This window comes from Balearica regulorum, chromosome 19, assembly GCF_011004875.1.
Source record: "Balearica regulorum gibbericeps isolate bBalReg1 chromosome 19, bBalReg1.pri, whole genome shotgun sequence".
Lineage (NCBI taxonomy): Eukaryota > Metazoa > Chordata > Aves > Gruiformes > Gruidae > Balearica > Balearica regulorum.
In genome coordinates this window covers 2650475-2661276 of record NC_046202.1, presented here as the reverse complement: position 1 = coordinate 2661276, position 10802 = coordinate 2650475, and the positions used below count along the sequence as shown (strand labels likewise).

Here is a 10802-nt window from a genome sequence, read left to right as displayed (position 1 = left end):
AGAATAGCATCCAGTTGTCTCACGGATTACCTGCGGAGGCTGGACTCGCCCGTCCTTGTTCAAAGGAAGCTGCACGCCACGGGGTTTCACTGAAATCCCCAGGTAGGCTGCTGGGCACGGCTGGGTTTGACTGAACTGTGCGAGGGGTGAGCTGCTGTTGCTGCTTGGACTTGGGGATTGAAATCTTTCAGAAAGTCTCTTGGGCTTGCCTCAAAGCAAAACAGATTATCCTTGTTGTTAACTGAAAGCATTTTGCTTTCCCAGTCCCCTTTCGGCTTGTCCCAGCACAGAGGCACATTCCTGGGCTCAGGTTTGCTGTCACTGAAATACAAAGTTTTTGTAAATAAGTAACGAATAGCTGAATTGGCTGCCATTGCTGGGTTTGAGGCAGGTATTCTGAGAGCATTTGAAGAATTAAACCCATGGGATTTCCCTATCTTACCATGCTTTTTTCTGTTGTATGTGGCGTATATCATCAGTTATGTTAACATGTTTGCTGGCAGTGCAGCAGTTTTATCTGGCAGATGATGTGATCTCAGGGGACCTCTGGTAAGCAGGAAAAACACGATGTAACTTAAGATCTGTAAACCTGTAAAAGCAATTTCGTGATATAAAATACCACGTAGTTGAGAGAGCAGCATTTTGGTATAAAGTTACAGGTTTCTGCCTGTGTTTAGAGAAGCACGTTGCAATTACCATGCCTGGGCGGTAAGTAGGCCGGGACGTCGCCCTCACAACGTGCGTTTCCAGCCGATCAGAGGCTGTTTGGACGGTTTCCGTTGTCCGTGGGGTTTTATTTACAGCCTGCCTGAGCACATGTGGCCTTTGGGAACGAGATCAGAGAGAAATCTGCACTCCCTGGGCTAACTGCAGCTGAAATGCTCATTTTTAATACTAAAAATACCTGGGCTAGGCCAGGACTTTCCAAAGCCCACCACTTCTGTTGCTGCACCTGGGTGATGCCGGTTGTTTGGGCTGGGGCCTGGGGGCCGCAGCCCCTCGCCCCCAGTCTTTGTGAAATGCCCTAGTGAAGCGGTTAAAAGCTGTTTTCTGGTTAATTAAGGCCTCCTCAGGGGAGGCCGGAGAGTCTGCTCCCTCTGACGAGCTCAGAGCAGCACCAGACCTGCCCTTTACAGCCGGGGCTGACCCGGCTCGGCCCAGGGGCGCGGGGACAAAGCTGCACTCCTCCCTCACAGCTGCGGGGGGGCCCCCCGCGGGCTCTGGCCGGGGACACAGGCTGGGTGCCCGGGAGGTGAGGGGACGCCAGGCCGCCCGGGGCTGAGGCCGCCCGCTCCCCTCAGCGGCGGGAGCCAGACAGGGCCCGGGCCGGCTGCGTCCCCGCCCACCGCCAGGCGGCGCTGCGGCGCGGGGCGGGGGAACCCCTCTCCTCTCGTTGGTGTGGCCGCGTGCCCGCCCGGAAGCGGCGCTGCGCACGCGGACGGTAGGAGCGGGGCGGCGGCGGGGCCCACGCGTGTTCGCGGCGTCTGGTGCGACCGGCGGCCGCTCCTGCCGGGCCGGGGAACCCCTGCAGCCTGCCCAGCCGGTGCACCGCACCTCTGCGTGCCCCTGCCGCCGTCCCGGTTTTGCGGCCGGGCAGTCTCTGGAGCTGAGCTCGGTGTTTTCCTCCCACCCCGGGCCCCGCGCTCGTCCCCCGTGCCCGTGGGGGTGGTGCGGAGCCGCCTCCTGTCAGCTCCTGAGGCCGCGCCGCCTCCCACGGGGAGGCCACCGGTGCCTGCGCTGACCCCCTCCCTCCCGCGTGGAAAGGCCTTTGGGTCCCCCAATGGAGCAGGCGCTCAAGTCCGGTGTCTGGCGGGCCGTGGGGCTGTCCCCCGCTAGCTGCGGCCGGTGGTGGTGGGGGCTGAGGTACCGCTCCACTCGGGAGCAGCGGCCCCCGCCCTTCGCACCGCCGGCCGCAGGCGGGGACGAGGAAGGGCCGGCCCGAGGGGGGGATGGCGGCAGGCAGCTTCCCCCACCAGCCCTCCCGGAGGCTTCTCGGGCGGTGACCCGCTCCCGCACGTCCCCCGAGGGCCTGGCCCCGCAGGGACAGCCACGGCCGTGGCACAAGTCGTACGAGAGAGGGGCCAGGCCGGCTGCGCCAGGCAGCAGGGAGCTGTGGGGCTCGGATGAGGGTGACTCCTCAAAGGCGAGGAAGAGGCAGGAGCAGAAGCCTGTACTGATCGAGAGGACTAAAGGCTCAGAGATCTTATTTGGGATCGCACCGTGTTCCCTGGCCCTCTCCCAGTCGAGAAGGGACATGTTCAGGTTGTTCCTCAAGGAGAGCAGCGGCCCTCGGCGGCTCATAATGAGTGAGTTTGTCCTTCAGGCCATGGCCCGGGGAGTCCCCGTGCACCACGTCAAAGGGAGAGAGCTGAATGCTCTTTGCAGAGGTCGGGTCCACCAGGGAGTTTGTCTGGAGGCCACTCCTCTCCGTTTCAAGAGTTTGGAGGAAGCTGAAAAGCCGGATGTAGGGGATGAAGAGAATCCGAAGCAGCAGTTGATTTGGCTGGTGTTGGAGAAGATCCAGGATCCCATGAACCTGGGGGCACTGCTGCGCTCTGCGTACTTCTTGGGGGTGGACAGAGTGGTGACAAGCCAGAGGAACAGGTACGGGGTGGGTTATCTGCTCCTTCAGCTTTTCTCTTTCTTTTCCTGCTGGCTCCCAAGAAGGTTTCTAGCCTGCATTGCTCGACAGCTGCTTTAGAGAGCTTGCTAGGACAGAGCTTCAGAGCTGAACCGGGCTAGCAGCTGCTTTGCGCTGTGCTCTGCAGGGAGGCTGTGGGATCTGGCATTCCAGGCTGGTAAGGAACCTCCCTGGGTACTTTTTGTTTTAACCTGTTTTGTGTTTCAGTTGTCCATCTGTGCGCAGAACTGCTACAACCTATTTCTGAGCCTTCCTATTCTCCATAGGAAAATAGATCTGTATAGTGAGCGAACTCTTTAGTGGACTGGTTGGAATTGAGTTGCAGAGGCAAGCGAAGGAAATACAGAAGCAAAAATTCTCCTGGATTTCTTTTTTTGCTCTCATATGACGCTTCTCCTTTCTTTTTTTTCCTTGCAGCTGCCCATTGACTCCGACAGTGAGCAAAGCTAGCTCTGGAGCTGTGGAAGTCTTAGATGTCTACAGCACGGATGATATCCAGAGCTTTTTGAAGGTAGAATGAGCCACCTTTTTTTTTCCCTTTTCCTTTCAAGAAACCTCAAATATTGTGTGTATTGAACAGAGAGGAGGTACAGGAGAAGGAGTCAGCTCTTTGCAGTGTCCTGTGCTCCTGCTCTGCACCCCTGTTTGCTGCCGCTGGTCTGTGCTGTCGGACCACCTCTCACAGGCCTGCGCCCCCAGTCCCATTCCACAGGGTGGGGTAACACGTCCAAGCTGTAGGTCTTTTTCTGGAAGATGGCGATAGCAGGGTAGCACTCTGTCTGTCTCCCGTACTCAGGCTGCGAGCTCGGCAAGACGGGGTCTGGCTCCCTTTCTCCCCGTGGGGTCCGAAGCTAGCGCTGCGGCGGAGGCAGCATTCCGGGGTGCAGGCACACGATGGCAGCATTGGGCAGCCTTTGGAGCAGGGGAGAGAGGAGAAACCAGGGCTGGTGCGAGCTGCTGGAATTCTTTTTATGCTGTACAAACGCGATGAGGTGAGATAGGGCCCTTTGCAGAACATGCTGCAGAAGGAAGGGGAATGCATACAGAAAAAACGTGATTTAAACTGACACAAGCCCAGGGATGTTGCTTTGAATTGGCAGAGTGCGTCCATCCCCTGTGACAGCACCTTGCGACTGCCCTGGCTCCTTGTGGAGGTCCCCTGTGCCCTGCCAGGGCTGGGGGCCGGCTGAACGCTGTGCGCACGCAGAGCAGGGAGCTGCAGGTTCTCACCTGCCCCCCCTCTTCCTGCGGGATCCCCCAGACCTGGGGGAGCAGTGGGGTTGGAGGGCTCAGCACGGGGTGCAAGGGCAGAAGCGGCAGACCCTCAGGGGAACGGAGGCACCCGGGGTTGCTGTGTGCCCGTGTCCCTTTGAGGAAGAGCTCGTCAGGCTGGTGTGACCGTGAGGAGGCTGAGCAGAGGTAAGCCTGGACTCTTCCCGCTTGGTGCTAGAAACCCTTTGTCCAGCTGTACAATAGGTCTGGCAGCTGGAGCTCTGGATGACGGTGAAGTGAAAGATACATAAAATACATTGATATTTAATTGAAACAGCTGGAAGAATCACTTTGTTACTGTAAAGCTTGAATTATTAACATTTTGAGCCATTGCAGCAGTTCATTTAATTGGACCCAGATTCACTGGCCTAACCCTTGGCATTGCCTGGCTGGTGTAAATTTGATATAGCGTAATGTAAAAAGTGCCAATTTCACAGGAAATGAAGCTGGCAAGAAGCAGCGGCTCTTTTATTGTTAAAATGGATTTCCAAGACAAATAATTAAGGCTCTTTTTACTAGGGCGCGGGAGGGAAGGCTGGTTCTCCGGTTATGTGAGGCACTGAGTGTTGAGTGCCCTGCCTTTTGTGTGAGCTGATTTTTGGCATCTGAGTTTGAAAATGTGTGCTTGTGTTTGAAAACGTTACTGTGGGCTTCTGGTGGCTGAGCCTGCACTTGAGAACTTCCACTGCCTTGCTCTGTGGATTAGCCTTATGCTAATTTGTTTAACACTACTCTTTTTGTATGCTTTCCTGGCAAAAACCTTCCTAGAACTGTTGTACGGGCAGAAAAAAAAAAAAAAAAGCTTTTCAGTTGCTGTTTGTTTGCTTGCTGAACTGGAATAAACAGCAGAAAGAAAATTACTTTTTTTAATTTTTTTTTTCTTAAATCAAGGTTTGTGTGCTGTTACTGAGAGGACTTTGGGGGTAAAAATTCAAGGGATGCCAAAATACCCCCCCAGAGAAGCTCTTCAGCTTAACTGGAAACATTAAAAAAAAATAAATTGTGTTGGCATACATGACTTATTTTCTTTTTAGGCTTGAAAAGTGGGCAATTTTTTAACATGTCTTTCCTTTCCCTTTCTAGGCTAAAACTGCAGAAGGCTGGGAAGTTGTGGGAACGGTCACCAAGCCTGAGGAAGTGGAAAATATTCCTGTCATCAGTTGCTTGGAATTTCGGTGGAGTAAACCCGTTATTATAGTAATAGGTATTTCAATTTACAGAGCTCTGGGCTTGGTGGAAGTGCGTGTGAGGGAACGGTCAGGGTGATGCTTCACTCCAAAGGAAGTTGCAGGTCTGTTATATCCATCACACTTTGGTCTGGAAAAGAAAAGCTGAGCAAGAACTACTAGAATGATCTGGCTGCAAATGAAATAGGGACCCAGAGGAAGAGGGGGAGCTGAGAAGCCTCCCGGTAGGAACTGCAAGAACAAACCAGTTTGTGTAGATGAACAGGGAATTTAGTAGCTGCGCAGGGTCTAGAGGGTAGTTTTCAGTGGCAGGACAAGTCTGGGTCAGTGCAGGTGCGGCGTGGTGTTCTGCATTGTGTTCTGCGGCGCTTTTGATCCCGTCCTAGAGCCCTGAACCTGGTTTTTCTGTGTTGGTGAACCACAAACCTGAGTGAGAGACCCAGGAGGTATGTGTTCGCTCTTGCTCGCTGAGGCTGTAATGGTGAGCTGTGCCTGGTCTTTGCTCTGCCGTGTTTCCTCTTAAAAAAACAGGAATATATGTCCATGCCCAGGTCTGGAAAGAAACATGAGGAGCTGTTGCTGGGGGGTGTTCTGAACACAAAGTCGGGGTTTGTGGCGCAGAGACCACCATGGAGACCAGTCAGTGGCTGCTTTTGCACGCCGAGGAGAAGGCAGGAGCTGTTGGCTGCTGCGGTATCAGCAGGAGGAGCAGGTGTAACCTCCTCCCTGCCAGACCTGTGCGCTGTTGAAGCAATGGGTGCCACTTTCACGAGCACCTAAACTGGGCGATTCCTCCAGGGCCCTCTGCTTCTCCCCGCTCTTCGTGCAGAGGGTGCTGTCTGTTATAGGCAGAGTTTGGGATTGTGCAGCCTCCCAGAAGGTGAAAAACGGGGAGCAATGGCCTCACGGCAGCTAGAGAAAGAAATTCAGCCAGGAGTGCTGCTTTAGGCACCCTTGTGTGGCCATGCCATAGCCCCCCGCTTTGTGTCGCCTGGCACAAGAGCTGGTTTGAGCTTTTACACTTGGAGTAGTGTCATGCTGGCGGTGAGCCATCAAGGGGCTGTAATCCTGCCCCGTGCTGCGGTTTTCTTGGCTCAGAAGATGTTCCTTTAATTAAAATGTTTATTGAACTCCTAGAAATACTGACAAGACAACACTGCAAATCTGGCATCTCTACAAGATGTGTAGAGCTATATTATGAAGGGAGTAGGGAGGCTGGCAGCTCTGCTGATGGACCAGAAAGAAATGCATCCCAGAAACGACGACACCACCAGGAGAAAGGAAGGGGGTGAAAGTGGCAGTGGTGTCGTTACCTTGAGTTATGAGAGATTTCTCCAGGAAAAAGTCCAAATATCCTTTTGTCAAGGGAGATTGGAGGCTGATTGGTAGATGCAGGAGGAGAGCTCCCGGACCTTGCAGCAGTAATGATTTCAACTCTCTGCTGAGCACTAACTCTTCACTGAAAAGAAAATTGAACATTACAGTCGTCTGATGCTGGGATTGTTTGAAGAAACATCCTAGATCTGAATATGTAGCATACCTGCAGCCACAAACAGCAGCAGAGATAATTTAGCATGGTAGTGAGCTTCCTAGCATTGCACAGATTGTCTTGTAAGTTAAGTATTTGCAGACTTGAATTCACTCTCTTGGCATCCTCGCTGGCTTGGCAGAGAGTGATTTGGACAGTCCAGCTTAATGTCGTCTCCACTGGAGTCATTGCCGAAGGTGACAGGCAGGCTGGCTGCCCTGAAGACGGGGAGCCTCGTGTGAACAGGAACAGATTGAGAGCAGTTAGCTGTCTGAGCGAGAAGAGTTTCTGGGTAATTTGTTCTTCTTACATGTAGCTTGGGGTTGGAATTGGTGGTTTTCTGGGATGCTGATTTTGCATATTTCTCTGAACTGCCAGCACGGCTGCTTCTGCCAGGAGTTGAACTTCCCGCACTGGAAACCGCAGTTGTTACAGCGGTGGTAATTGTAATCAGGGCAGGAAACCTGTTTATCATGTCAGCCAGGCTCTAACTCTGGTCTTTGAGGGCTGTCAGTGAGGGCCAAAGCTGAGATATGGAAGTCAAAGATCTGAAGTGGGAAGTGTTTCGTTCAGTATAAACTAGGATTTAATCTGATTCAGTCAATACTCCCTCCCTCGTGTCACACTCTGTGCAAGTCTTTTTGCCCTGAATTTATGGTTCCTAATTATTTTAAGCAGCCAGAGCCATAAAAAGCTTTGTAAAAGCTGGAAGCAAAATTGCTGCCTTTATTAGGAATCGTAAGACCCTTATCAGGGAGAGGAGAGGATTGCTTCAGGAGCCATGGCACCTCTGGCAGTAGCTGCTGTCCCAGTTGGAAAGACCCATGAGAGTGTGCTTTGAGAGGCTCAGGAGACAAATGTAGCTTTAAGTTGTAAGACTTTTCTGGGTTGAATCGGAAAAAAGTAGGATGATTTTGTTTTGTTTTGTTCTTGAAGCATCCCTAGAGAGCCAGAGTCAGGTGATGAAGAGGAAGGCCAGACCGTGGGAGGCCTGGCTTCGATTCCTTGTGTCGCCCAGGCTTCCCCTGTGACCTTGGATAACTCACCTAGGCTTGCACTGCTGGCTTACAGCAGGAAAAGAATGGTTAGGGTGGGATTTTGGTTTTCTGAAGGTTCATTTACCCCAGCCAAAGGATGCTGTCGCCAGTATGGTTTATTTTGTGTGGGAAGGTGATGCAAGCTGTGTTACCCAAAGCATTCTTTTCCTTACACAAAATGTGTCTTGCCAGTTAGATGAGGCCAGCAGAACGTGAGCCTGGGAATAAGAGCACTTTCCTCCTCTGTGTGGTCGGAGGGTTGTCGCACAGATCAACGCGTAGGGACGGGGCACGGGGCCTGCTGGGGAGACAGCCGGGGAGGAATTTTGTGGCAACTCAGCCAAGCAAGGAGCAAATGTCCCTTACGGAGGAGTGAGTCTCCAGTGGCACAGAAAGTGCCTAAAGCATCCATGTATGCTGTTAAAACTTCAGAAAAGTGTCTAAATTTAGATGAGCTGAGCGGGGCCTCGGTGACAGCAGTGGTCACGCAGGCAGCGGTGCAGAAGCCCCGGGTAGACGTGTGTGCCCTGGCAGTGCCGTGCCAGGACCAGTCTGGGGGTTCAGCTGGGGGTGGGGTATGGCTGTTCGAGGGGAACGTTTGGCTTCCAGCATGCTGAGCCTGTTTTGTCGGAGGGTGAGCATGTCTTTGAAACGAGCTGGGTATTCTTGCAGCCGTGTAGCTGTCTGGGTAGCTCTAAATAATGAATGTGGAAGAATTCTTTGGGGAGCCAAGCAGGCTGGGAGGTCTGTGGTCTTCTGCATTTTCACTTGTCTACGCACAGGATTGTTTAAAGCCTCTCCCTTTCCATTTCCCTTTGTGACAGTGTGAGTCAAACAACTACTAATGACCTGGGATAGATTTCAACTCTGTTTCACTAGTGTATCAGCCCAAACATATCAGGACTGTTGGATGGTTTAACAACTAATCAATTGAAGCCTCTGGTTAAACTGTCTGCATTCACAAGTTGCACCCAGCTGGTGGTACTGTGTGCTGAAAAGGCTGAACCCCTCGCTATCGATAGGGATGTGGGATTTGCTGGACCAGATCAGGCCTGTGGCCTCGCCTGCCCTGTTCCTCTGGCAGCAGCCCACGTCCGTGGACGGCCGTCTGCTGGCACGGTGGCTGCTTGTGCAGGGGATCTTTGCGCTCAGGCTCCGAGGCTCTGTGCTTTACGCTGTATGTGCAGGCGCGCTGCACAGGTATTCCTCAAAAACACTTCAGATAGTGGAGAACGGATCCAGGGAGGTTGGAGTGGGCCGGGAAGGGAGCGCAGGCAGGTAAGGCGCCCACCTCACCTCTGGTAGTTTTTGGCTGTTGCTGCATAGGAGCCAGGCAGATTGCTGGTGAGCTTAGCGGCGAGGGTGTAGTGACAGAGCGTTAGCAAGAACTGTACTTGGGAGGGGGGGAAAGGGACGTGGCAGCGGCTGCGAGCTGACCTGAGCAGTGTCTTTGTTCTGCAGGGAATGAAGGTGACGGACTTTCCCTAGAGACGCAGCTCTTGTGCCATCGGATGCTGGCCATACCCCCTGGCAGGGCGCTTCACCCCGGGATCGAGTCGCTGAACGTCTCTGTTGCTACTGGTAAAAATGGTTCTGAAGCGCAAAGGCATTATAGTCCAAATTTCTGTATTTAAAAATCAAACAAACATCCAGGCCCGCAGGACAATTTTCTTGTGGTTTAGAAAAAGATTTTTTTTTTTTTTTAATTTATTTTTGCTTTCCTACAGGTATTTTCCTGCACTCCATCTGCAGCCAAAAGCTGAGGCACAGTGATTGAATTTTTTTTTATTATTTGGTGTGGGAATCTGCTCGGCGTTTCGTGGCTGTGCTCTGTTGGTGTGGATATGGCAGCGCTCTTTCCAGGGTCTTTGCCATCGCTGCAAGTTGCAGGGAGCGCCCCGCTGACCTGAGCTGCATCTTGGCTGAGGCACAATACCATCAGAAGAACCCTGGTGTAATGCTGAAGTCAGACACCTGCGTGTACTAGGTAACGCCTCCCACCGGCACCTTGGAGGAGTGGCTGTAAGGAAGGGCACAAAGCTGTTTTCAAAGCAGAGCAACAAATCTTTCAGTTTTTGCAGTAAAATAGCTGGTGATGGCTGCGAGCTTTGTGTTTGTTGCACGGTAGACATTGTTGGACGGGAGAATTTGTTGCACAAATTCTCTCTGTGCTGTGGAAAGAATTTGGGCTGTAGGTGAGAGATGGTGGTGCCGCTGAGAGCAGCCGTGTCCACCCTGTGCCCGAGCCCGCCGACCCCTTAACAGCCAAGAGGTTGCTGGTGATAACCAGGTATGATTTGGGACAACTCAGTAGCAATTTCTTCACAAAGAGGCGGTTTCTGTGTTACATATTGGTGCTTGAATGTCTGAAGCCACACCGTGTTGCATTGGGTTGTAAACCAGGTCTGCCGAAGGACGGACACGAGCTGTTAGAAAACAGCTGTGGCGGGGAAAAACGCAGCCCATTGGAATAAAGCCTCAGTAAAGATTGGCTGTAGACTCGAATCAATCCTTTTTGTGTCATATATAAATCCAGAGTGTGATTAGTGGAACAGAGCACTTCCTTCAGGTGGGGAGGGGAATTGGGAGCTTGTTGTCCTCTTCCGGGGAAGTTTCCTTTCCATGCTGGGCCTGATCCTACTGGATGCTGAGCTGCCCAGCACCACTGTCCCTGCTGATGGCGTGGGAGGGGGTGAGGGTGCCTTCATTTGCAAATATCCTGGTTGAAAACCAGGCTGGCTAAATTATTGAGAACCAAATGAATGTTATCACTTAGCACCTTAATTATTTTATTTAGCTACTGTGGCCCTTTGCATAGGATTCCTCATTAACACTTAATTTACAGTGCCCTTTAGGGATAATTTCAAACAATTCAGCTTAGTCTCCTCCCTCCCCCCCTTCCAAATGAACAAGTAAATCACTCAGAGTGACTAATTAGGACTTTGCTTTGAGCTAAATGAAGTCTGGATGTGGAGGTTTTTCAGATACGTCCCTGGGAGGGCCTGGCCGGTGGGTGCTGCGGCCATGGGTGGCTGCGGGGCTGGGGGCATCCCAGGTGCCCGGGACGGGGGACGGGACACGGAGTTCTGCGCCTGCGGTGGCCACGGGGACTGTGCCCAGCCTGCGAGGGAAGGGCA

General features: G+C 52.7%; 1 protein-coding gene across 1 annotated transcript; it reads left to right on the top strand.

Moving 5' to 3' along the window:
• Nucleotides 1-1419: 1419 nt before the first annotated feature.
• MRM1 (mitochondrial rRNA methyltransferase 1) lies at nucleotides 1420-10160 on the top strand. The gene is made up of 5 exons (XM_010313044.2): nucleotides 1420-2604; nucleotides 3059-3152; nucleotides 4997-5117; nucleotides 9127-9246; nucleotides 9393-10160. Exons 1-5 carry the CDS (start codon nucleotides 1781-1783, stop codon nucleotides 9440-9442), a joined length of 1209 nt encoding a protein of 402 aa, XP_010311346.2. The 5' UTR covers nucleotides 1420-1780; the 3' UTR covers nucleotides 9443-10160.
• Nucleotides 10161-10802: the final 642 nt, after the last annotated feature.

Coding starts and splice junctions, on each gene's coding strand:
- MRM1 (XM_010313044.2), top strand. CDS start 1,781: ATGGAGCAGGCGCTCAAGTCCGGTGTCTGGCGGGCCGTGGGGCTGTCC. Junction 2,605..3,058: donor GTGACAAGCCAGAGGAACAG/GTACGGGGTGGG, acceptor TTTTCCTTGCAG/CTGCCCATTGACTCCGACAG. Junction 3,153..4,996: donor ATATCCAGAGCTTTTTGAAG/GTAGAATGAGCC, acceptor TTCCCTTTCTAG/GCTAAAACTGCAGAAGGCTG.